The sequence below is a fragment of the Halichoeres trimaculatus genome, unplaced genomic scaffold (genome assembly GCF_033239565.1).
Source record: "Halichoeres trimaculatus isolate MK-OKI-2021-1 unplaced genomic scaffold, fHalTri1.1 fHalTri1_scaffold_16, whole genome shotgun sequence".
Lineage (NCBI taxonomy): Eukaryota > Metazoa > Chordata > Actinopteri > Labriformes > Labridae > Halichoeres > Halichoeres trimaculatus.
The window spans coordinates 16,872,625-16,899,926 of record NW_027437194.1 but is presented as its reverse complement, the minus strand read 5'-3'; the positions used below and the strand labels follow the sequence as shown (position 1 = coordinate 16,899,926).

Sequence of the window (27,302 nt, the reverse complement as noted above, 5' to 3'; positions counted from 1 at the left end):
AGCTCTGAAAGTTCACTAAAGATACAGACTAAAGAGAGGAAAGGAAGTAACCTGGAAGCCAACACAATAACATTAAATTCAGAAGTTTTGATTAAAAACTTGAATCAAACCTAGGCCACCTGCTCATCTCATGGGGACCAAGCCTCAGACTGTGAACTGGACCTCAAGGCTCCAAGCACTCGATCCATTTTTTTTTCTTGAGTTAAGTTGGAATGGCAGTAGAGTGAGCAAGTCGATTGTGCCATCACTCTTCCCAGCAACGTTTCCTCGCTCTTTTTGGGGGTTTTGTGGTGTTCCCAGGCCTGATTGGGATAAATGATCCGTCCAGCATTCACTGGGTCCAACTCTCCCCACAGTTGGATGGGCCCAGGAAAGGCTTTCAGGGGAGACTCCTTTTGGCCCCTTATTTCTTGGGATGCACCAATATGACCTTTTAAGTCCCAATACAATACTGATACCTGGGGTTTGGTATTCAGGGATACCTTTACTGATCTGATCCAATGTCATGTCTTAATATGGGGATGAAACTTGAAACTGTATTTTGGCGGCGGTAGAGATGGCCTAGCTGTTTGGGTCACGCCCAATAAAGTGAGCACTTGGTTGAGATCCAAACCTAACTACATGTCACGCTCCACTCTCACCCTGTTCCCTGCTGTAGCTGCTAGGGCTGGGTATTGCTAAGAACCTCACGATTCAATTTCGATTCTTTAGGTTGCAATTCAATTCAATACGGATTCAATTCGATATTGATTGGAATGCTTCAATTATTGATTTTCACGCCCAATGTGAACATATGTAGTATGTCACCTCACCTTTTGGAGCAATAAAATAACCCTAACGTCAGACTTTAAAGCTGAAGGATCTGGCTTTATGCTGCTGCAGTTGCCTTGGCTGCCATTTTTTGTCGTTGTTTGGTCTCTCGTGGCCCTCGTCCACACAACGCAAATAACACGCACATCCCCCCCATTTGCCAGGAAGATGAATCAGTTCAGAGGATTTGCTGAATCGATATTGAATTGGGCGAGGCAATATTTCGATCCATTGATTCATCAATATTTTTACCCACCCTTAGTAGCTACTGGTCTGTGCTCTCTCATCAAAAGCATAAAAAGCCCTAAAAAAAGAAATATTTTTTGGCAAGAAAGAAATATATAAATATTTTCAGACTGGCTTTATTGTTAAATTATTGGATAATTACTGTATAAATGTGTAAATAATTGTTGAGTAGATCTCTAATACTAAAAGGCCTTTGTCCTCGCTACTTTGTTTCTTTTGGTTTGTATCAGAGCCCATAGTATAATAGGAGCAGACACATCCCTATTTATTTCTGTAATCTCTTTCTTTCAGTCCTGTTTCAAAGTTTTATGATCACAGGTGAGGATTGCAATGTAGATTGGTCAGTTAATCCAAAGCTTTCAGACTCAACTCCCTCCATGCTACGACAATCCAGACTATTGCTTCTCATTGCAACAACTGGCTTCTCCATCTCATGATCCGATGAATTCACCCTGACTTGAGAACAAGATCCCTAATTTCTTCACCAAAGATGAACAGTCATGCCTCATTCAGAGGGAACAAACCTCTGTTTTCCAGTAGAGAAGCACAGATTTAAACTTCGAGTGCAGCCAGTGAAAAATGCCAGAATCACATCATCTGCATAAAGCAGAAATGAAATTCTGAGGACCCCAAAACTTCAACCTTGTACTCATCTGTTTTGTATTTTTGTGTTCAGGTGTCTGTTAACTCTATTAATCTCCATTAGATTTAGAAGTAGCTCACGTGATGTCTTCAGATTTCTTGCTTTGGGCAAACATAAGCCCTAAAGTTTAAAAAGCTATTAATTAAGAGGCGCACTCTCATATCTAAGAAACTAAAATGTTCATTTAAAAGCTTATCAATCATTCAAAGCAACAATTGATTTCACCAGCTTACAACACTTAATGCAACCCTTTCTGGCCCTGTGTTCTCCCTGCTTCCTCCACATAAATGTCCTAGTGCCTTGGTTTAGCCTACGCAGCCAGGTTACCATCCATCGATCATTAAAAGAAAACGGTGAAGCAACAGTCTGAGAAGCTGGCATGCTAACACTCAAACAAACATAACCTCGGTTTATACGACCCCATTTTCATTAATTCTCAACGGAACGCAAATAAATCAGTGAAAAGGGAATTGCAGCAATAGCGCCAGAGAGGTGGATAAGGAATTTGAAGTAAGCACAGAGTGTGGAGGACAGATAAGATAGAGAAAAGCTGGTGAAAAAAAAACAGGTAGGATTGAAAAGAGCAGAGCGTGAGGTGAATGACTGATGTGCCCTTATGATACAAGAAGGAAACAAGGCCATTCTTTCCTTCCAAAGTAAATGGAGGGAAGTTATTAACTTGGATGAGACAGATAACACCGTTACCTTGAACTGGAGATAACATAGGTTCCTCTTTTTTCAGCTCTTGGCCGTTGATCCCCTTTAGTCACTGCGGGGGTAATTTTCTGCTTTCCATCATCATTTACCTTTAACACTACCTCTGACTTCAATCCAATCTTTATTTTATCGGCTTGTTCTTTTATGTGCGGCTTCTAGAGTGGCTGGTGAAATAAAAAAGTCAGGAGGTCAATTTAATATAAAAGCTTCATTTTCTAATCTTACAGCTTGGCCACAGGTTATCTTCAGTCCACTAGAGTGCTCTTTAAGCATTATGCGTAATACTTAACCTCAATTGGACACATAAAACCTGCAGTTTGAGGATGACTGAGCTTTGAGAATTAAGTGAACAAAACAAAGTAAAACCAGGGCCCCGTCTGTTACAATGAATGTAGCAAAGGAGCAAAGACAAAAGGAACGTTTACAATGTGCTTATGTTACTTCATCTATGCATCGAAGGCACAAACAGATTGTGTTTGGTCAACAAAGGAATCTGCTTGTGAACTAGTTCCTTGCAATTATCTTGTCTTATGAACTGTTACATCCAGCACATCAGTGGCACGTTGTAAAAACCTCTCAGCGGTTTATCCCAAGGATGGTTTTGGCCAGTTTCTGCTCTCTGTGGGGGGAATAATGGTGTTGTGTAGAGAGAAATGCAGAGTTTCAGAAAGGAGCATATTGCCCCTTTGAAGAGGAATCACACCATAAAAATGCCAGGAAGGAGGGTGATGAAATCTGCTTTATGTAACTTCAGGGAAGACGCAGAGATAAGTTGAAGATTTTTCAAGAATCGTGAACTCTGCATGAATGTTTCTGACTTGGCTGCAGGTTTTTTCAGGTCAACTTGTAAGTAAAGTTATGTGCCACTTGTGATGAATCACTCCACATGTGACGTCGTTCTTTCTAAAATTAACACCATGTGCTGTTGGCACACGCTGGGTTTCAGCCTCTTTGTGTTGCATGTTTCTCTGTGTCTGTATATTTTTTAAAAATATTTTAAACAAGTGCGAAGAAGAAAGACAGAAAAGGCTGTGGGAATTTATGGAAGAGAAAACAGAGACGAGGACAATAAATGGGTCAAAGTAAAAATACTGTAGCCTAATAATTACCAAGCAGGAAACAATTAATCAAATTCAAACAAGAGTAATTATCTCTAACAGTCAGAAAAGTAGTTCCTTTTATAGGTAGCTGCTGGTTATTTTAGCTGCGTATTGCAAACATACACCCATGCCAGCTATTTCTAGATCATTTACTGCGGTTGAGAAGAGCTTGAGTGTTTATTTACTATCCTGATGTTGGCCGGCGTTGGTAGATGCCATGGTGTTTGCTTCCTGTGATAATCTACACAGCCGGTTTGTGAAACCGGATTCTCATATGTTGCCTGTAACTTTACTCCAGCCTTGTGACATCCACTGTAATCTGTGCCCTTCTCTCAGCAGGCGTCAACTGCAGCTCTTATTCAGCAGTTTTTTTTCTCAATGTTTGAATAAAAATCAGAAAAAGTGACCTGCTTCTGTTGTGTTTAGCACACATGGAAGAATTTGCACACATGAGTACGCACACTTGAACATCCATTAAGCAGCAGGAGTTGATAAATAGCTGAAGGAACACAGGATTGAGTTTCATCATCAGAAGACTATGACAACAACTGTTCCTAACCACGCTCTCTGACTATCACTGTATAAATACTGCCGGGGCTCTGCCGTTCATTCTTTTATAACCACACACCTGAACGACTCTCTGATGCCTCCGTGAAGCCTGATGTAACATCTCACTCTGACCTCGGCTTCTTTCTGAGGATCGAGTGGCCAAACCGCAGTCCTTAACAGCTGCTCTGATCTTTCATGGAAATCAACAAGTGGTGATGGTGAAGCCGCGTGCATGCGTGTGAGAGGAGCTCATTGAAGGGACAGTCCACTGTGTGTCCCTTTCAGATGTGTCTGTATATCTCTTTTCTGCAGAGCTGCAAATGTAGGAGTCTGCACATGTACTTATTACTTTGGGATTTACTTAAAAAGAGGCTGAACCTGACTTTAAAATATTTTAAATACAAACCTTCAATTATTTAATATCTTTTCTTTAGTTTAAGTTTTACAACATACTCCTATAAAAGCCCACAAGTCATCTGTTTTACCTCAAAGATACACAAGAATACATCTCCCATGAGTCCCTGCGATTAACCAGACAGAAGAAAATTTTCATCCACAACTTTCTGATTCTTTTGGTTAACTGTTACTTTTGTTTTAAACTATATTAAAAGAAAGGTTACATGAAGGTTAAATGGACTGTGACAAGAAATGATAGCCGTTTTTTGTGTGTAAAAGAGTCCACAATGGATAATTACCCCCGCCAAGAAGGTTATGTTTTTGGGAGAGTTTGTCTGTTTGTCTGTGAACAACACACCTCAAAAAGTAACAAACAGATCTTGATGAATTTTCAGGAAATGTTTAGAATGGGATAAGGAAGAAGTGATTAAATTTTGGAGGTGATCTGGATCACCGCCTGGATCCAGGACTTTTTGTGAGGATTCTTTGTCATTGAGAGATAGAACCGTTTCCACCATATGTGTATATAACTCAACAATAAATGGTTGGATTGCTTTGCAAAACAATACAAGACAAGGTCACCATAATTTCTGATGGGTGTAAAAGTACGATCCAGATCCTGGCAATATTCTGGATACTAAGACCCAGAATATGTAATATGTACGGGTCATCATAATTTTCATTACTGTCAGGTAACAAATTATCCTACAAATCTGCATCTAACACCAAATTGTAGCAGACAGTCTGCTGAAAGGGAGTATAACATTAAAGTAGGACTAAAGTGTTGCGTCACAATCACAATATGCTTGGCTGAGGTCTGTGCTCTCTGAGTGCTTTCCTAGTTAAAATGTTTGTTATGAATTGTGAACCAAAAGGACTATCTGGAATCAGTAGTGTCTTTCTGGGATAAAGACTCAGTTTCCCAAGAGCACAACCCCCTACTGTTGTAAAGACAAAGACTTATAAAGACCCCCTACTGTTGTAAAGACGTGACTCTTACCAAGACATGCATTTGTTTTGGAGAGCAGATCTTTATTTTAATTTCTTTGTTCTTTTTTGTGAGATGTAAAGCAAAGAAGTGATGTATTTGTGTGTGGTTACTTAGAGCTATTGTTTGAAACGTAAAACAATCAAATTCTGTGAACTCAGTTTTTAGAGTCCAAACGGAAAGCAGATTGTTTAGTGCTACTCACAGACGTGTCCGTACGGTGTATCGTCAGTGAATCCTGGTTATGTACTACCAGTGCCTATCTACCAGCTCCAACCTCACCAAGCAGAGCTAACGTAATCTCACTTTTCATTTTATTGATAGGCTCTCAAGTTTGAACAGACCACTGCAGAATAACTGCTGCATGTGGGTTGGAATGAACATTATTACAAACAGTTTAACCCGTGTTTTAGCTCATGCTCTATCACTCTTCTGTTTAGCTTGCTTCTGCCCTTCTGTCTATTTTCTTTTTGTCAATTAAGCTCCAGTGTCCTCCATTATTACGCAATCAATACAAGGAATACTTTCAGCGGAGGAAAGGGACAGAAGTTAACTTCTCACTGCTAAACTTTGCTGGCTGGCGTAGTGTTGTAAAAGGGACTTCTGGTCTAAGTAACGGTTTTGTGTTCTTTAGGGAAATTCTGACCACAGATGCTGAGAAAATGCATTTGGAAATTCCTGATTTTGGCGATGATAACCTAATTTTAGTCATCAATTATGAACAGGCAACTATATATAAGTGAGACTATTTCAAGACGACTTACAAAGGTTTCACAGGGGCTTTAACCAAAGCTGTGGTCATAATACGCCACTCAAAAGCCATTTGATTTTTTCAGCATCAACTGCTTTTGCTCAAATTTTTACTGATTTTTAATTTAAAGTCAGCACTTCTGCAGTTTTCGGTGTCTAACTTCTACTGCGCTGTCTTTTACTACACAGAAAGAAACCACTTTACAGTGATACTGTGCAGAGTCACATCACTGATATTTTTTGTGAAGGCAAGAAACAAACCAGATCAAAGATGAAGAAAAGACTTTCTTTTCCAGCATTGTGAGCAGATGCAGAAAACAAGAGAAAGTTTTCCAGTTTTGTCAGATTGGGAGAAACTCAGTAGTTCATCAAAACTGACTCTTTATGGGGTCCCACTTTGATGTCTGGAAACATCTACGTCCACCAATGACATCATAACATTCCCCAGGTGTCTGTGGTGATGTTTTTCGAGCAATCCCCAGTGCACTTACTCACAGGGCGCACATTACCTGGCAGCTATTTAAAAGAAGCCTTGTTCCTCTGGCACCGACCCCTCTGGTCAGAGAAGGAGCGTGCAATCACTCTGCATGACAGTCCACTGAAAGAGACCTCCTTGACTCCCAGCGAAGGATCAATCAGCTGGTGCCAGGGTTCAAGAGCACTATGTGTCAACTTCAATAGCTTCTCTTCGGGCTGAGGCGCAGATCAAGGTCATGTACGTGATTGATCGTGATTGATCTGCCTGCATATTCTGGCCATGAGTAATCGAGGCAATACAACTGAAGGTACTGGACTCCTTTAAGCAGCGAGGGGGAGCAGCAGTAAAAGCATCAGGAGGTCGACTCCTTTTTAGGCTTGTGGCTGGATTGGAGTCAGCAGCACAGGTTGATGATTAGGGCAGAGGGCACCGGTGAGATTCTTGAGCCATTCAGACAGGATAGGCTCCAGTGGTCAGGCAACAGACATGACTATTGTAAGCTGCTATGTGATGCAGGGTAAATATTTAGCTTGGTGAAGGAGGGGTAATAAATTTTGAAAGCTTTAACCCAATCACTCCAGGTCTGCTGCTGTGAGTGGAGCAGAGATGGATGGTTGGAGGAGAGTCTGAACAAAAGATCAGACAATGGAAAAGTAGAAAAACAAACCCTCAATCTACAGGTTTTTTGTGTGCGGTTACAAGCTCCACCATTGTAGTAATTATCATATAGCCTACTTCCCATTTGACTAGTCTGGATTAGTCCAATCAAGCTGTTCTAACTCACCAACTCAGCTTTGTTCTCACTATTCTTAACAGATGCATTAGAGCTTGTCATGAAAAGATATAGAGTGGAACAAAAGAAATAGAGTAGAAACACTCAAAAACACTGAAGGCAGAAAAACAGCTTGGATACTCGTCAGGACTACATGTGCGAGTTTTATTACTCGTCTTAAAATGTTGGTTTAGGACTCCCAAATGTGTGACCATAACAGATTTCTCACACCGGGGAGAGGCCGCTTTTGAAGGTAGGTTTGCAAAACAGTTGCCATAATGTAAGAAAACACCGACTGAAAAGATGCCTGTCTTTGCAGGAATTGAATTATGAATGTTTCATGCCTGAAAACCCCACTCTTCAGAAGAACTGCACCTCTCACTTATCTTTTTTTCCTCTTCCCACCTGTTTTTTGAAAAGTGTGAGTGAGCAAGTGTGTAAAAAAGCTGCCAGACTTGCCATAATGTGATAACAAAAGGAGAGACTCATGGGTAGAAAGGCAGGTATTGGCTGGCCTACTTGATACGTGACGGAGGCACCATTTACCGTCACTGACTGGAAGTCACTTTGATCAACGGCAACAATTTGTCAGATACCTCAAGCGAAAACAGAGAGCACGTAGAGCGATGTGACCAAGCAGCCAAGATCAACTCTTACCTCAACAATGAGGACTTTAAAGAATGGAATGAACTCTTTCATCACCTAATTACCTGATTAACTAACAGTGGAAAATGTACAGAGGGTAATTGGCCTCCCAGTAACTTGCGTATAATTCCTCTCAATCACCACACGCCATTTAATTCATACGGTTACATAATGAGCTATTTTAAGCCATGATAGGGGGTTGACTGTAAGGTTTGAATTGTCTTCTGAAAACTTAACTACTCTCTTTGTCCAAACTAGGGACCAGTCACGTCTTTTCGATATACTACTGGTCATTTTTTTAAAGCTCATGTTTGCATTATTTGTGTCTTCTATCAACTTTTTCAAAATTTTATGACACGTTCTCAGAAACTTCTTGCAGAGCTGAAATACAAAAGCTTGCTTTAGCTTGATTTTCAGTTTGAATACTGACCGTGACAGCAGGGCTTCACTATCCCTCTAAGTTTTGAACAGGAGGTGTCAGAAAAGTTACCACAGTGATTTTTTAAGCTACTTTTCGGGGAAGTTTTCTGCCATATTCAGAGAGGACAGAATGGTGGATAGGTGTTCCTGCATTGGCTCATCTTAAAACATAAGTTTTGCTCAGTTTTTTACTGATGCCCGGTTGTAACGTGTTCCTCTCGGCTGACAGTGGCTGTAGAGCATCTGAAAGCTGTTTGCTTACCACAAAACAGAACACAAGAATCAGAAAGCTAAATGCATTACATAACAAAAGAAGACAAAAATATAAGCACAAGTTGCTGGTATGTTACACAGGTGTCACTCAGTGAGATTCATAATGAGAGAAGATTGATATAAGGTCATTAGGCTTTTTACCATGTAAAAAGTGAACTGACACAGAGACACAGGAGCACTTGGATAGCACTCCAATAGATGCCAGTGACTATCCAATACTATTTTGGCTTTTTGGGCCATTTCCCAGTGTGTAGTCTGCTATTTCAGCTCTTTTTGACAGCCCTTTGACTCTATCGAGAGCCTTTTTAAAACTAAAGTGAAAAGCTCACGGCAGTCCCGTCAACGTTTGCTGTACTTGCCGTTACCATCATAGACTTCAATGTTTGTCGTAGTTTTCAAAAAGATAAATGCCTTCATTCTTATGAGGCAGTATTTAAACTCCATCTTTGCAATGAAGTCTTTCTTAATACAAGTTTCTTACACAGTCGCCTGTAACAATGTGTATTTAAAATGTTTCTGGGCTAAAACTTAAGCATTAGCACCAGAACCAGCACTTTTATGTAGTGTATTGTGCGAAGCTCATGGGGGATGGATCATGTGTGCTATGTAGGTTTGTGCTCCTCTGTTTACATTCTGTTTTTTTATTATTGGTTTTATTGGGGGACCTAGAATTATGCAGCACTTGAGTCACAGACAAATTTTCAGGTGTATTGCATTGTTTAATTAGGGTGTTCCCTGGTTGATTAAGTTAACGTTGAACACAAGCTTGAAAATGATAACCAAACCAACAGCTGACCTCACAGTGGTTGAATCCACTCGAGACATGCAGTCTATGTTGTGAACAGAGTAAATATATATAAGATGCTCAGCATCAGAATACCAGCACCTTCACTGGTAGGACCCTGATGTTAGCATTTAGCTGAAAGAACTACTGTGTCTAAATAAAGCCTTCAGAGAAAAAAAAGCTTTAACATTTTCTGCAGAACTCACATAAAACCCTTCATGTACCCAGTAAATTTGATCACATGATCACACAGCTCTGTGATTTCCTTGACTATTTAAAATTTGGACAAAAGCTTTTTAAAGGCAGGAATTTGGTTTCTGATTCGTGTTAGTGAGCTGCTGAGCGTTAACCTCTCTGCCCTGTGACCGGATGACCCCAGGCTCATGTCTCTGTGCCCAGGGCTGTAACAAAGTCTCACCATACCATGTTTACAACCCTGTGCATACTGTTGTGGTTTGTATGAGTGCGTCTGAAGACTCACGCTGAGGTTTCTGTCCCAGATCTGGATTGTTCCATCCTGGCAGCCGGCTGCTATGAGCTTTCCATCCCGGCTGTAGGTGCAGCATATGGGGATGACCTTCTTGCCTTGGAAGGAGCGTGGTTTGAAGACTGACTTGTGTTTCTTCTCAGATTGGAGGTCCCACGTTCGCACGGTGCTGTGAACGGACAGAGGAATTAATCATGACAAAATCACAAAGTATCTTTTCCTGAAAACATATCAAGTCAGTTCATTAAACTACAACAAAATGATGAGGATGAGTGTCTTCACAACTCCACATATATTTACTGAACTTCTGACTACACACAAACATGCTTAGTGAACCTCTCTCACACACACACACACACACACACAGACACTAAGGCCAGACAGAGTGTGTCTAAATGTGTCTGTGACCCGCTGCCTGCTTTAGAGAGCATCTCGACCTGTAGGTCAGGAGGTCGACAGAGGAGTATAAACATGTAGTCAGAGCCTCTCCTCAGAGCTGGGGAAGGATTCCTACAAAGGCACAGACAGACACATTGGACTGTGTTTGGATAACAGTGTGATACAAATGCCAGCTGAAGACATATGGTTTGAGTGAGGACTTGCAAGGGTCAAATAAAACTCTGCTTGATGCATGGTTGCGTTTAAATCCACATAAACCAAAGCTGTGAATAAATCAAAGATCTTGTGCTGGAAAAAAGAAGAATAAGGAGGTTTAACCTGGAGAGCTACCGCGTTATGTTTTAAGTGTTTATATGAGAAGATATACATTTGAGCGTGTGTGTACGGCAATGAATGAGAAGAAAAGAGAGTCACGGACTCGATGACAAATTTGTCCACCTGCTGCCTACACAGACATCTCTATTGTGTTTACAGAAGACTGCAGGCGTCTGTCAGGCCCATAAAGACAACATAACCTTTTGGGTAGCACACAAGACCAGGAATGCTATTTATCGTTGGCGCTCTTTTCAAAACATGGCAGCGCTGGATATGAGAGGGCTGGTGCAGAGAGGTTGGAGTGTGACGACTGCACACCCTCACCTGTCAGGGACGAGACACAGAGCAGGGGAGGGGAAGGGAAATGGCTCAAGAACTTTTAATTAAAGTGTGGAAACCTCCTGTTCCCTGAGGAAGATCAAAAGAAGTAACTCAAGGAATCAATTCTCCATCCAGCTGGACTCATTCTGGGACAGTCTCAGACTTCATCCTCTCAGAGGAGAGGGTTGTTTTAGGAAGAATAACAGTATAAGATGTCACAACGCTCACATCCAGAAAGATGAAAGTACTGTTTTTACCTCAATCAGCAGCCTCCTTCTCCTGCACCAGTGCGTCAAAGACTGAGAGGTGAATGCAATAAATGAGACCCATACACCTTTAGTCATGCGTGGTGCCCTTTACGAGGTAGCACAGTGGTTCACACTTCAGCTGCAGAGTGACAACTCTCCAGGCTCCAGATTTTATCTGTGCATCAGGTTATGGACCTGTTGGAGGTGGTGGTTGCTGGGATCACTTTCCAAGATGACAAGATAAAAAGAGGGGAAAGAAAGGGAAGGTGTGTGTTCTCTGTAGGGTTGCTCACTGGTTAGATTCAGGTGGTGAAGACAGGTTTTGAGGTTTCATAGCTGGTGTGTTAAGAGGTCAGATTTCTTCAGTGTTACCCGCTGTGTTAACATCAGCAAACTTCTCGTCTTTTGAAGGAAAATGTTCTCTATTAGGGGACGATATGGGGGAAATATGTCAGGTTTTTTTATGGCAGGATCAGGATCTGGATTTTATAGAGATATTTTTTTTATTCAGACTACTTTGAACTGAAATATTTTTAGCCCCAAATATTTGACTTTAGTCCAGTCTTGTGTCCTCCAATGTTTTTTGAACTCTTACCTTTTCACATTATGACAGATGCATTTATAGAAAGACGTCTGCTGTAAGAGTTGTTGAATTTCTGCTGAATGTGCAGAGCTTTTGCTTTATACAAGTAGCCTACGCACAATCCAAATGTAGTTAAGTGAGACATTACTAGATACCTTGATTAAGACGTTGACAATGAATGCTGCAGGCGACATAAAAATGGCACGATTGTCCCAGGGCCTGACTTTGGACATGCCAAGTTTAGGGTGTTTTTGTGATTGTAGATGGATAAAACCAGGGATTTGAATTCTTGCAATCTGCTTTTGATGAAGCACAGACTCGTCTGGCAAACTTGAAAATGGTTTTAAATGCTTATAAATCTAAAATAATGCTTTTTTCAAAGGCATCTGTTCATCTGGAGGAAATCCTCTCAATTACAACTTTCCAAGGTAAAACTCTAGAGCTTGTCACCAGTTATGAGTACCTTGGATTAACTATTGATAGGGACCTTTCTTTCAAAGTGCATGTCAAAAATCTACTTTCTAAACTAAGGGCAAAGCACGGTTTCTTCCAAAGGAACAGGTTGTGTTTCTCTCTCAGAGCTCAGAAGCTTTTGGTGTCGGCTACTTTTTTGCCTCTTCTTGATTATGGTGATGTTGTGTATATGTCTGCTTCAACCACCTGCCTTCAGTCCTTGACTCCTGTCTACCACTGTGCTCTGAGGTTTATCACAGGTTGTAGTCGCCTCACCCACCACTGCGAACTGTATTCTAAAGCTGGCATGGCCTCTCTGGATATACAGCGATATACCCACTGGATGACTGGTTTATAAAGCTCTTCTTGGCCTAGGTCCTTGCTATATAAGCACTTTTTTTAGGAGAAATGGAAGCCAGTATGCTTTACGATCAAATGACATTATGTATCTGTCTGTTCCTTGTGTTCTAACTGAAACAGGGAAAAAAGCTTTTAGTAACTCTGCCCCCTCTACTTGGAATGCCCTCCAATCTGAACTGGAACTGGCTGAATTTGTTTCTTGGGAAGCCTTCCGTCCTACATCAAGAAACAGACAAAATGAACCCATCAAACAGTGCCTGTGTTCTTAAATTGTTTCTTAAAACAACTCCTGCTTTTTACTGCTTGTACTTTAATGTCTGCTGCTGTACTCTGTTTTGTCTACTGTGACATGTGCTGCTGCCTCGCTTGGCCAGGTCACCCTTGTGAAAGAGGTCTCGACCTCAATGGGTCTTTTACCTGGTTAAATAAAGGTTAAATAAATAAAGAAAAATAATCTGCTACTGGAGTGACATTAATGCATACGCTCCCCCTTTGCCGTAACAAAACAGGTGAGACCACCCAGCACGGGCGACACAAAATGTTTGACTCAAACGCAGAGATGCTTGTCCTAATCGGGATATCTGGTCGATAAGCTGGGTCTATGTTCGGAAGTGGCCTCATGTTGGTTCAAAGAAAAAAAAATACAAACAGTGCAGTAAAGAAATAGGTCCTGACAGTCAAAAAGTCAGCCATGAACAGGGTAGATTCACTCTTTACTGTATGGTATGTGCTTTCTTGGGGCAGGCCATGGAACACTTGCATTGTAAGGCAAAGAAGTGATAAATACAAGCTGGACTGTGGGTGAACCTGTTGTATGAAACGACCCAACATGTTCAGGTAGTCTTCCCCTCTGCGCTGTCATTTAGGTCAGGCTCATAAAACCAAGTAAAGGCATTTTCCTCCTGAAAAATTCAGGGTAAGCTATCAACAAACTTTAGAAAATACATGACCTACTTTTTGGTGAAAGAAAAGATCAGTTAGGACACAGGAAATGAACTGATCAAATGTTCACTTGCACAAAGCAAACTTTGGGGAGAGTTGTTCCCTTTTCTGATTTGGATATAAAAGTAATGAATTCCGAAGTTTATCGAAGCTCGAGATAACGATTTTACTTTGTGTTTCTTTCTATTTTTGTGGCCCCTCTCCAGTGTTAAACTCCTGATATGACAATAAAGACAAAATGTTATTCTTCAGCAGTAAAAAGACCTGCCATGTTGTCCTCAGGGTCTCTTTCCTCACAGCCACACATCCAGCTGCAGCCCTGACATCAGGCCAGCACAAAGGGAATCCCTGGCATTCAAACCTCCTGGAAGCATTCTTCAATTTGTGTGTGTGTGTGTGTGTGTGTGTGTGTGTGTGTGTGTGTGTGTGTGTGTACCACTACTCGACACGAGTAACATGTGGTCTTGATTAGAAAGTCGCCGTTTGTCCTATCCTCTGCTCCGCTGGCTGAAATTTCAGTCACAAAAAGAGCATAACATGAATTTTTATGGCTCTCCAGGGGAAAAATAAAATGACGTTAAGTAAAAGCCGAGAATCCACAACGCTGTGCCCTTGAAGCTGCTCTGACACAAAGCTCTTCACTGTGTTATAGTTCAACAACTCAACACGACTGTTTGTTTACTTTACACACAACTCTATCTTGTGTTTTCTAAAACTACTGTGCAATATTTAGTCCATTAGAAAAGGCTGCAGTCTCAGAAAGTCCCAGCCATATTTTTAGATTAATTCAAGTTCAAACCTGCCAAAATTCATCCATTGGGAGCAGACCCTTCACAACTTTCCAAGAAATAAATCTGTGGTTTTCAAACAGGTGTTCAGTCTTTCAGCAGAGATTTAAAGTGGCTCAGAGCTTAATACAGACACAGCTCTGAATATGAATAACAGTTTGCAGTTTTACAAACAGATGAAACTTGAACAGAATGATGGAAGAATGCAAAACATTGGCACTTTCACACCAGCTTTTCACAGAGTCACACAATTCTGCTCCAGACTCATTGTGCACGGATAATCACTTTCACCCTGCTGCTGCTGCGTTATTCTGTCTCATCAGTACTTCCCCTTCGTCAGCTTCCCTCTGAGGAAAGATACACAGGTAGAGGAAATCCTTGAAGAAACTGGGAGGCTTCTGAATGAGATCCCTCAAAACTAAAGAGAAGCTGGGAAGGTCCAGTGATCTTACTTAATAAGCTTTTCAAACCGACTCAACAAAGAGACGCTAACTAGGCTGTGACAGGAAGAGAGAAAGGTGCTGCTTAAAGAAGAAACAGCAAGCAGCGAGACACCCGCTGGTGCTATCGGACAACTGCTGGTGAAAGAGGCCTGGTGACAACAATCAGGCGCTTAAAACTCCCAAGTTGTTCAAAGACTGGCACTGAAGTGGAGGAGCTGCTTGAACGAGTGGAGCGTTGCAGATGGAGACATCAAAAAGTCCCAACTGAGGTTCACTTTGTAACACACACAATGAGCAGTTTAGAGAATTCAAAGAGTCTGCTGTTAATGCAGAAGATTAAAGTTTCAGCCAAACTGAAAAAGCTGTATAAAATGTCCGGGTGTCTCTTTAGGAATCCTTTCATTTCTTGACGAATCAGCAAAGCAAATGCCTGGCCATAGGAGTATGTATCAGAGCAGAGGAACAAGGACTGAAACAGCGTGACTGCATGTTTTCCACCTGTTTAAACCCTGGAGGCTACGTCATTTTTGTGTGATGGGACCATGAAAGACTCCCACAGAAGTGGAGTTCAGCGAGGAAGCTCTTGTGCCCAACAGATTGCACCAAATGTAGTAAACACTAATGTCCAATATGAGAGATCTGACACAGGGCTGGATATAAAGCACAACATCTTTCACCTGCAGACGGACCCTTCCTCTTTTCCCGATTGTTACTTCTTTTTTTCATCCCTCAAATTTGAACCCTCCTCACATGCAGCTGCTCGGCTTGTGAATGGTTCCCTGTGCGGTCCTCTCCTTCGCTGTTCTCCTGTGAGCCGGCCAGGGGCAACACCCAGTGCTAACGTGCCAGGGGAGGATTTCCAGAGCCTCAGTCAGGGCTAAATAAACCGGCCCCCACATCTGGGAGAGCAGGAACACTGGTAAACACTGGGCTGCGGCCTGCCCACAGAGCAAGGCCCTTGTTTCCACTTAATGATGATAGTTCGGGGTTTCTGCGCTGCTGCCTGTCACACTCACTTAGACTCATCACTGTGGTCCTGCTCAGAGTCACACATTTTCACTCACAAGTGAGTGCCTACAAATCATCCCTCACACCTTTAAAAAGGGCAAAGGGTTAACATTTCTGCAACAATACAGAGAGAGTGTTGCTTTAAGAAAGGAGAGGGTGTTAAAGCTTCTCTCTCTAAGGCAAAAAAAAAAAACATTTTAAATGTGTGTGACGTGTTTTTATCTCCAGCAGTGTTGCTCTGGGCCAAATCACTGCATGCAAATCGAGGACTGCCTTTGGACTGCATCCAGGATGAAATGTGCCATGTGTCAATGCAAAGCTGTGAGGACAAGCTGCACTTTCCAGAGGCAAAATATGGACAAGAGGACTCCCTGCTGGTGGCAGCAGTCATGAAAAAATCTGACAAACACAAGTTAACTCTTTGGACTAAATAGTGATGAAATAATCACAATAAATCAGAGGTTAGTATTAGCAGGTTATAACAATGTAACCCCTTATTACCACAGGTTAGGCTAGAGTTATATGACTGGTTTAAAATCTTGTACAGTGATATAAAAGTTTGATATCCCTGTTGATGTTGTGGCTGCTTTGGTGAATGTTTCATCAGCTCAAAGCTCCTGTGAGGGGATTTGTAACCAAGTATGAAATACACTGAGATTAATACCGATGTCCATATATTTCCTACGACAGCAAACAAGACCACAAGCAATACAGCTGAGCACTTGTACTCAGTTATTTTTGATGCACCACTCTTTCTTGAAGAGCTCAAAATTTCCTATTACTTTTTACTGTGCTCCCAGCTCACAGGCCTGCTTGTTGTACCTACAGTCTCTAAAGTAGTATGGGAGGTGGAGCCCTTAGTTATCGTGCTCCTCTTCTTTGGAATCCTCCATCAGTGTCCAGGAAGTAGACACGCTCTCTCTTTATGAGTAGGCTTCGAATGTTGTTGTTTTTTTTGATAAAACTTATTGTTTAAGCTGGCTCATGTCTGAACCAGCTCTTGGTTAAGCTACTATAGGCTTAGACTGAAACACTGAGCTCCTGTTTCCCACTCTCTGTTGTCTGTCAGTAGCTTCAGATCTTGATGTCACATTAAAATTATTAATAGGGCTGGGACGACATGCTATTCTCACGATTCGTTTCTGTTACAATTCTTGTGGTGCCGATCCGGTTTGAATTAGGATTCTTCAATTTTTACAACTTTTTGCGTTTTTTTGTTAGCTTTTTGACACCAGACCATGTGGAAAAATTGATGATTGTGTCGACAAACTGTATCAGGAGCCATATTTTCCCATAAAATGCACATCACGAGTCAGAGAAAACATTTCACCCTCTGCTGGAGAAAAGTGGTAACTTTTTTCCAACCCAGTTCATAAACAAAGACTAAAATTAAGGATTTGAATTTGAAGAAAAAAATCAATTTTTTGACAAAGAATCCCAATTTTGATATTGTCAAATAAAAAATCCTGATATACCGTTTTCAATTTTTTCTCCCACCCCTAGTTATCAACCATAGATCTTTCTGGGAGTCTCTGAGCTCCCTTGTCTCATAGCTTCCTCTGGGTCATTTCTTCCAATGTAAACTGAATGTTCAGAGGTAACGCTTTGTCCACAAGGGTCACCAACATCAACAAAAAATGATCCTACCTGTAACTCAGAGCTCACAGCAGTTTTTTTCAAACTTACCCGTCATTGGAGCAGGTCATGAACTCTTCCTTGATCTTGGGATGCCAGCAGCCACTGTTCAGCATGGCAGTATGGCCCTGATGAGCACAAAGAGGAAAATTTAACAAAGGGATAATTTTTCCTGTTTCTTGTCACATGGACTTTTTAGAATTAAAGGAAATTAGACAGTACAATATTTTAAGATAGGATGAGGTATAATAAAATAAAATGAAAAATGACCAGTAAGGATAGGATAGGATAAGAAACAAAATGAAACTAAACACTCTGATACATCATGATAAGTAGTCATGTAGAAACAGGTCAGGAAGGGCTGTCGGGAAAAAAAAAATATGCTGGTGAATTCATGAGGATGTATTTCGTAACTCTTTCCAGGAAGTCTCCAGGAGGCAATAATTATGTTGCACTTTCTGGGAGGCTTCCTTGAGGACAGGGCCTTTAGGACCTTTAGGACCTTTAATTTGCTCTCATTGTAACCTTGACTTTCAGCCCTCCAAGACCCCGGCTTCAGCTGAGCCAGTGAACTCTGAAACAGAGTAGCAAGCTGTGACACAGCTTCAAACAGCCAACTCCAAACAGTGAGAGTAACTTTTCAACATTTCCTCTGCTGGGGTAGTCCTGTGGAGAGTTAGTCATAAAAAAGGACTTCAAAGTGGAAAATCCCAGAGAGAGCAGAAGGAGGGAGGCCTCTCCTGCTGCTGCCAGGTCAGAGAGGAACAGAGAGGAGGTGCGCTGCAAAGTGGTTTCAAACATGACATACCACTATTTGACAGGATGCCCCTAAAAAGCAGAGGCTTGCATAAGCACAAGTTGAGCAAAGGCCGTCAGTATGTGTGCCTGAGAGAGGAGGGATATCCTGTTCATCGTCCAACACTTTAACACACCACTTTAAGAATCACTAAAGTGGAACAGCTCAGGTCGTGCTGTTTAACGACAAATAAGGTCTGCTAACAAATTGCTATGTTGTTAAAACTGATGGTAAAATACACACCCACTTTAAAGTACGGTAGGTAAGACTGGAGCTCAAATGGGCCGTGAATGACCGCTTCCCTGCTCCGAATAAACACGAGCATCCTTCACAGGAGCTTCAGGATGAGGAAGAGGAGCTGCTACCATCCTAAACAAATCTGACTCCTGTTATCCGACAGTTTAATACAACATACTGAGACTAAATAGAAACAGACTGGTAATCAGACAAACTCTACACTCAATTAAAGAAACTTTCAAGACAAACAGCACCAGAAAGAGACAGCACAGACGTGCCCAGAACTGGATTTAGCCTGAGTCATTTGGAGTCAGTCAGAAAAACATAAGCCTATAAGCTTTTCTGAATCAAAACTGTGAAATAGTTTCTGGTCTAAGCGCCTAAGAAGTGAGGATTTGCTCCTTCTTTCTGCTTTTTCCTTCTCAGTGAATGAACAATACCACCAATTTAAAATTTGGAGATATTGAAAACAGAGCTGAGTGATTTTTTATAATCCGTGATTTAACAGAACAACTATTATTCCAAAAAATCAGATATCATACCACCCAATTGAAAGCAGATTTAGCCCTCTCTGTGGAGTAGCTGTTTCCACACAGTAGGAGGCAACTTACTGTCTGTCATCGAAGCAGAGGCAGGGACTTCATCATGGCATGAAACACGGCTAATCGACTGGGACGTTGTCAGCCGACCAAAGCGCAGCTTCATTGAACCAAACTCTCCCATCAGCCCCAGATGGGAACAAGAATGTAGGACATTCAGGAAACACTACATGCAATCAATGGGCCTTCACTTGCTGGAGTAACTCATATGGGTGGTATAAACCATGTCTAAATGCAGTGCAGCTTGCACACATGGTTAGTGACCACCAATACAGCTTTGTTTAGCACAATAAGACCCAAACATGGGCGCTTAATTAGGATCCTTCTTTGTAGATGCAGGTACGAGCAAGAGATGAACCACGACTATCCTGAAAGCATGTGGTGCTCCTCTCCCCGCTGAGAGCGCCTGTGGCTGGTCACACGCACACAAACGCACTCTCACATACAAAAACAGAACGGCACATGGATGCACCTTGCTGTCATTAGGAGTTGGCAGGATGCACAAGCAGGGAGCCTGTGTTTACAGTGAGCAGGCTGTCGAAAGCACTAGAAGTACGTGGACGTTTTTCAAAGTAGCTAAATATGTTTTAATGACAACATCTAACAAAAAGCTGTTTGACTGTATAAACTTATCAGTGGAAAGTGCAGCAGTCCTGAGCCGTTTTTTATTTTGCTGTATCTACTTTTTTTCTGTTTTTGAACACTGTTATTTAGGAAAATAGCTTTACAATAACTCTACATGTGCCAGAGGAGCAGGCAAACTCAATTTACACTGAGCAACACTCTCATTCTCCTCAGTGAGATATTTTGAACATAAGCTAAAGTGTGTGTCACTCATGTCACTCCCTCCTCTGTCACTATATTTTCGACAATATGCACGGTTCTGTTTTCCAGGTGCTCAAAAAATTACCGTAACTCCTCATCCATTTAGACTAGCAAGAAAATTTAACAGCTCGTTAACGAAAAAAACACAAGCTTTACAACCATGTCCAAGGTATTGTGGTGCTGCATAGGAACAACGGCAAGGAACAACAGGTAATAACTGATGCAAGCTGTCATTACTTTAACTCTTTAACTATTTGGGCTAGTGAGAAAAAAATCAAACAGTTCCTGGAAGAAAAGAATATGCGCTTTCCGGACCTGATCTCCGATTCTTTAAGGGCTAATCTAACAAAGAAAGTTCAGGTGGCCTGTATAATCCTTGGGGGATAAAGGGTTAATCTGACAAAATTTCAATATCTGCTTCAAAGACGGTGTTTTACTAATGTCCTGGTCTCAACTTTGTACCCACAAGAAGCCAAAAACAGGTTGTTACATGTTGAAGATTTTTCCCGACACAAAACAATTTTGTTCTGATCTAAAATATTATGGTGGTTATTTGGACCTGTACTACAAACACTGTACTCGCGAAGATAAAAGATTAAATGTGGGATAAGGAAAACAATTAATAGTCTAATGGGCTAGAAACGCTAATAATATGGCAGATTCGACACAGCCCTTGAGTTTGTTGTAACTTCGCTTCTTGGCAATAAACTTTATACCCTTTGAAAGCCTGTTTGTTCCTCTTTTAAATGGAGCCACTTTTTTAAGAAACATGCATTTGTGGGATGAACAGCAGAGCTGAGTATGTGGCTGTTTTCCAAACCTCCTACTACACAAGCAGTGCCTACTATTTTCCCTGAAATTCAATATGTAGTAGGTAGTATGCGAAAACTGGTAAAAACTGCAGTATGCCAAAAATCCCCAGATGTCCGTCTGATCCAGGAAAACTTCTCAGTATACAACAGACCAGTCTACCTGGCATACTGTTTCCCACAATGCACTGCACTAATGCTGTTTGTCTATGGGGATGGCAGGTTTTGGTGAATTATCGCCATCTACTAGAATGAGTCAAAATAACTACAATGCTACGATAACTACAGTGCAACAACACTAACGTTAGTCCATGAGACAGAAGTGAAGTGATGTGAAAGAAACACCACTAAATCTTGTTACTTCCAGTTATAAAAGAGGTGTTTACTTCTACAAATTCATTAAAGCCTATTTAAACCACTAATTCACTTTTCTTAAACTAGGCACTGGCCTAGTTTGGCAGCATATATCTTCACTGTTCTGCTCTTATTTTATTGAAAATCATTGAAAAATACAGATGAAACAATAAAATCTTTATGTTTTAGCTTAAACAACCAATAAAGTATCCTGAGTTTTAGGTCTCAGAGCAAAAAGCAATAAAGGCTGGCTGTCAGACCTCCCCAGAGGTATATAAGATCAGTTTTATATGTAAGGATGGGCCCATCACCAATCCCTGATCACCAATCACCGATCCCCCAAAATAAAGGAAATCCGCACTGATTGATCAACAGGGGTGGCCAACCTACAGCTCATGAGCTACATGTGGCTCCTTGCCTTTCGGTGTGCGGCTCTTCGATCCATTCATAAAAATATTTATATAAACTTCTTGTTATGAGAAGTGGTGTGCCGATCAATCTCAAATATTGATATATTGAGGCCAACGTTGGGATCAGTATTGATCAATACTTGGGTGATGAGATTGATACTTAAGTTTCAGTTTCTCTTCTCTACATGTGCTCCTCTCAATCGCTCATGTGTTAAAATCTATCTATCTATCTATCTATCTATCTATCTATCTATCTATCTATCTATCTATCTATCTATCTATCTATCTATCTATCTATCTAGATGGATAGAAAATTGGTAATATCTACATTTTTTTTATTTTATGTAATTTCAAGACTACATGTGTGAAGTGGCTCTTTGTAGTACAACGGTATTTTTTGTGGCTCTTGGTCTCTGACTGGTTGGCCACCCCTGACATACTACATGCAAAAGCAGTAGGCAGTATGCAGTGCCTACAAACTACATTCACATGTTGTATGTAGGCGGATTGGAAAACAGCCTGTGAGTTGTGAATTTGCCAAATCTCTGCTAATGCCAAACAGTTTTTTCTGCTGTTGACTCTTGTTTTGAGCTCCAGGTACTCCCAGGTGCTGCCAATCAGGTGCCCGATTTGGACCTGATTGCAGCACCTGTGAGCACTGCTCTGTTACAGAGTCATGCTTTTGTTCAAACAAATAACTCAGCAATTTGACTTCTCTGATGCTCACACTTTTTCATTCTCTTTAGTTCAAGGTTAGACTAGACTTTCGTTTCTTTACAGCGTATTTTTAGATCTGAATGCTTGTGTCAGACTTAATTCTGATGCACTGAAATCACAGCCAATCTAAAATACACTTAAAGTATCTGTATGAATACTTCACCTTGGTGTTTGCCATATCCACGATGTACTGGTCTCCTTTCACACACTCCATAACATTGAAGCCATCACGGTCCAACACCTTTGCTTGGGCATTCCCAGAAACCACCAAGATGACATCACCAGTGATGCTGTACTGCAGGGACTTTATCTGGTGGCTGAAGAAAGAGAATAACAAACATCACACATGAGGATAACCATCAGAGTCAAAAGAAAAATATAGTTAAGTTGAATATCCATGTAGATAACAAGTTCTAATAAGTGTTTCGGTTCTTGTTCGCAGCCCATCTGTGAGCTCTGGTTGTACAAGACATCTGCACCACGACAGAGTTACACAAGTAGCTCATAATCCTTCAAAGGGTTCAGAAAACAACAAACAGGAGATACATGTAGCTATAGGAACAAAACAAGACACCATCTGACGTACATGTGATGGCTGGTGTCTTTGATCTGAAACAGCCAACAGACACGCAGAGGGCATAATAGGATTAAGAAGCTGAGAGATGGAAAATGTGACACATTGTATATTAAGAGACACACGGCATGTAATTGAAAAAGTGGAGGCAAATACACAGAAATATGTTTCTCTGACATGTACAACAAGAGTATAACAAGGTATAAACAGTCATAGTTGAACTGAGGGACATAATTTAATGTTTTTGAGAGGAAAATAATCAATTTAGTTTATATTAAACCCAGTTTAACACAACAAAGAAAGATAGATATTGAAGTGAGGAAAGCAGGAGTGTTGTGTTTACCCTTTTAGGAGGGTCTGGCATCTTCCAGGACTCACTACATACCTCCAAATGTTCATTTTCTTTAGTGTTTTGCTTTGACTGAGCTCATAAGTTTCTATTTTAAGTCAGAAGACAGATACAGTGGAACTCTACGGCATAACTCTTCCCAAAGTCCAGCCTGTTAGTGAGCCAAACAGGCTACTAGAGCACATTTTAATCAAACTAAATGTAGCATGAAATTCTCTTAATAAGGGGAAACCTGCTCCAGTGCAGTCCGGTAAGTTTCCAAAACCGAAAAAGAATTTGATCTTTGATGACTGACTCAGTGAAACAGAAAGTAAACACAAACAGACACACAAACGCTCACATATCTCAACCATCTGCGTCTAAAAGGCTCACTGTGAATGAAGCGGGAGGATGTTGCAGAGCTATGAAGCTCAATGAAGCTCAGCAAATGTGTGTGTTTGTATCCGTGTGCACTTTGGCTCAAGGAAACCTCCACTATTTGCTTGCGTAAACCCAATTAGCCACATGTCAAGTAACTTCTCTGAATTTCTGTGTTGTGTTCTCAGAAGTGGACTCACCATTCACAGGGCTGCAGGGATCGGAAGGCCTGCAGAGCCTGGTCCATCCCGGCAAAATCCCAGAAACGAACGTCATAGTCATACCCGCCGGTTACCAGTCGGGCTCCAGAGGGGTCCAAGCCGAGAGCTGAAACCTTAGTAGATGAATATGTTATTAAAATAAAACAAAAACATCTGATTGACTACTGCTAAAAATATTTTAACGTGGGGAGTGCTGGTTTGGCTCATCAGTTACAGCAATACTCCTCAAAGTTTACAGGCTGTCCTAAAATGTAACCTGCAGCTCTCGCCTTACTCTATCTACTGCCCCATCCTCTCAATAAAAGGATGAAGTGTAGATATGTATGTGAATATTATATTTATTCAAAATTAATACATAATATAAGAAGCCAAACAAGTACAGATTTCTTGTTTTAGCACCTAATTTGCATTACAGGTAGGCTCTAAATGCATATGTTCTCTCTAATCAAGGCAAAGAGCCCAACACAAAACTTATTTTGGCTGCTTCAGAACATCCAGGACAGAATTTCTGCTGCCAAAATAGGTACTTTTATAGGTACCGAACAAATTCTGTCAAAAGTACCGGGTACCGATTCACGTAAAACCAAAAGGTACCATGTTTAGGTACCTAAATGCATCATTGTGACTGTGAGGGAGTGGAAGAGTAGGCGATTTTCCATGCTGGACACGAACACAGCATTACAAGGTTATATATTGAAGAATAAATACGTGAAATTGAAAAAATATATATATTACATGATCAAAAAAATTGATATTCTTTACCACACAAACACCAAAAAGTACCTGGCAATTGGTACCATTGAGTACCAGTACCAATTGTCAGGTACTGGGCATCGGTACCTTATCGTTTCAAATGTGAAAGGTACCCATCCCTAGCTCTAACTGGTGAAATTCTTCACAAAGTTTTGTAAAATTTCAAATGTAAATAAATATGGTGTCAATTAAACGTCACCTATAAAGAGCATACATTTTCCTCTTTCTAAAATAATCACTGACTGCTTTTCCATGGAGCCAGATGACAGATGAGTCATCAAAGAAGAAGTCCTTACTGTCTTGGTGCCGTGCTGCAGAGTGATTTCATGAGTGTCTGGAATCTTCTTCACCGGGTTCTAGGGTGGAAAGTTGAGATGAACATAAGGAAACAGTAAGAGGCTGGAGTAGGCTGGATTGGTTGTGTAGCATTTCATTTGAAAATCTAATTATGCATGACATTTAGATTAGACATTCTGAACGTAAATGAGCCGTATGAATACAGTCTAGAAGCACAGTTTCAACTGCTGAATGGAACCCATAAAAAAATGGGCTGGATGTAAAAGGTTAGGATTCAATATGACTCAGAGCCTAAGACAACTAATTTCCTGCACCCCTCCAAGAATGAAAACACTTTTGATATGTCAAAACAAAATGTTCTCTTGAGAATTCCAGCACTTAGGATTAATACAAAGACCTGAAAATTTGATTCCGGATAGAGCATGAACACAATCATAGCTGTCTCAATCTGTCAATCACAACCACTACTCCACTGAATGTATTTTCCCCTGCTGCCATCTAATGGAGGAAAATGGAAATTGCACCATAATAAGAGGGTGCAAGTATAACTCACCACTTTGATTCATGAATTGCATTCTGCATGGCTCAATGTGATACATGCACAAAACAGGACTAATATGTATGTCATAAGTGATGACTTCACTTGATGTGACCATTATTTCTGTAATAAAAAGAGTGCAAGAACACACACATAGGGACCCGTCAGACATACATCATCATCCTCATCAGCTTGGTCCTCCTCTTCATCGTCATCTTCATCACTGTGAGCTGTGCTGCCAGATGGACCAGACTGTCTCACTCTTTCATCCTCACCCTGGCCTGTATATTGAGCTGGCAGTGGGGGTCCAATTAGCTCCGAGTCTGAGTCATCATCAGAGTCTGAACTGCTGTCACTACTGCTCTCCTGTTTTCTAAAAGGATAAAACATCATTATTGGTCAAAATCAAACTTATTTTAAAATTAGTTGCTTGTGTGTCTAATCTCAGATAAAGAGGCAGCCTGAGCTCAAACTAAATGTGCAATTTCACCTTGAAGAAGCAGCTGCAGGTTTTTCCCTCTGAGTGGGGACAGGTGCCTTGGCTGATTTGGAGCTCTCTCCTTCCTCCTCCATTTGACGCTCCTCTGAAGAAGCAACAGTTACAGGTCAATTAACAAACAGCATATGTATAAGAAATAACTTGTCAAAAGCTTAACGTGTCCTAAGATCTACCAAATACACGTTGACTCCTCTCGATGGCTGTTCGGCGGGTTTGTTCAAAGATAGCATCCAGGTCAAATGTGCGAGCCTTCTTGCCTGGGTGGAAAAAAGACAGTTAAGATGAACAAACACGTTATAATTCCAGTTCATTCTCAGATGAATAAAATGTTCATGTGACTATACTGTAGGGGACGACATACCAAACCCAGAGAAACCCATCACTGATGCCATGTCTCCGTCACCACTCATCTTGCCTATTGATGAAGAAGAAGAAGAAGAGGAAATTGATTTTCACAGCATGGATAACCCTGCTCAGTCAAGATTTGAATTCAGGATGAAGATCCCCTTGTTCTTGATGGCTTTATATACTCAATGCACTTTAACGTAAAGTTTAAATATTTTTAACTTTTAAACTTACTTCAGCTCTATTTTAGTTTTGACATATAGTGTCTATTTGTACAAATTTCGTTTAATCATTTGGAATATATGTAAATGACTTCGCCTTGAAGAAACACCCTCTGCATTTATTCACACACACGTAAAGTTACAGTGACGCTTTTCAGCTAAAAAACGACATTGTCTTCGACAAACATATTGTCCTAAATCCAGACAGATGACAGAAATGCCATAAGTTTGTGGTATGAAATGTAAAATTATTGGAACACTGACTTTGTTTAAATTATCGATTAAATGCCCGCTGAATTAGATTATAAATTCGTGTTAACAACACGTTTACTTCCACGGAAGAACAGACTAGAATATTTTACAGCATCTAAGACAGAAAGAAAGAAAAGCAAATAAGCTAACGGAAATAGCAACCACGACTGATTCTGGGTCAAATGAAGAGCTAATGACTGTCAATGGGACAAAAAATACCGTCCACCACGTTAACACGCACACGTATGTTGTATAGAATGACTTTAAGAAACTAAAAGATGTGTGAGGAGAAAAAGTTTCTACCTTCTCCCACTTTGTTTGGATCCATGTTTTCAAACGCAACGGTGACCTTAGACCACCGGAAGTACTCGCTGCATCTTCTTCTGTGGTGTTTTTTGCAGGAGAGTTACTCCAGTATGCCCCGTGCGTGGTTCATAGAATACATGGGAATAATAATAATAATAATAATAATAATAATAATAATAATAATAATAATAATAATAATAATAATAATAACAGAAGAAGAAGAAAAGAGACGAATTTTGAAAGACAGGTGGCTAAAAAGCTTCCTTTTTCTTTTTGCTTTGATGTATTCA

The 27,302-nt window shown here is 40.8% G+C and overlaps 1 protein-coding gene across 1 annotated transcript in view; it reads right to left on the bottom strand.

The window, feature by feature from the left end:
* The window catches only part of wdr70 (WD repeat domain 70), a 47,965-nt gene extending 20,850 nt beyond the window's left edge, over positions 1-27,115 (bottom strand). The window contains exons 1-10 of the mRNA XM_074691171.1: positions 27,010-27,115; positions 26,250-26,303; positions 26,062-26,145; positions 25,880-25,973; positions 25,564-25,762; positions 24,851-24,910; positions 23,781-23,914; positions 22,464-22,617; positions 17,605-17,681; positions 10,053-10,227 (exon numbers count right to left, since the gene is read on the bottom strand). Of these exons, the coding sequence (XP_074547272.1) occupies positions 10,053-10,227; positions 17,605-17,681; positions 22,464-22,617; positions 23,781-23,914; positions 24,851-24,910; positions 25,564-25,762; positions 25,880-25,973; positions 26,062-26,145; positions 26,250-26,303; positions 27,010-27,034 (1,056 nt within the window). The 5' untranslated portion in view covers positions 27,035-27,115. The remainder of the gene's footprint in view (positions 1-10,052; positions 10,228-17,604; positions 17,682-22,463; positions 22,618-23,780; positions 23,915-24,850; positions 24,911-25,563; positions 25,763-25,879; positions 25,974-26,061; positions 26,146-26,249; positions 26,304-27,009) is intronic.
* Positions 27,116-27,302: the final 187 nt, after the last annotated feature.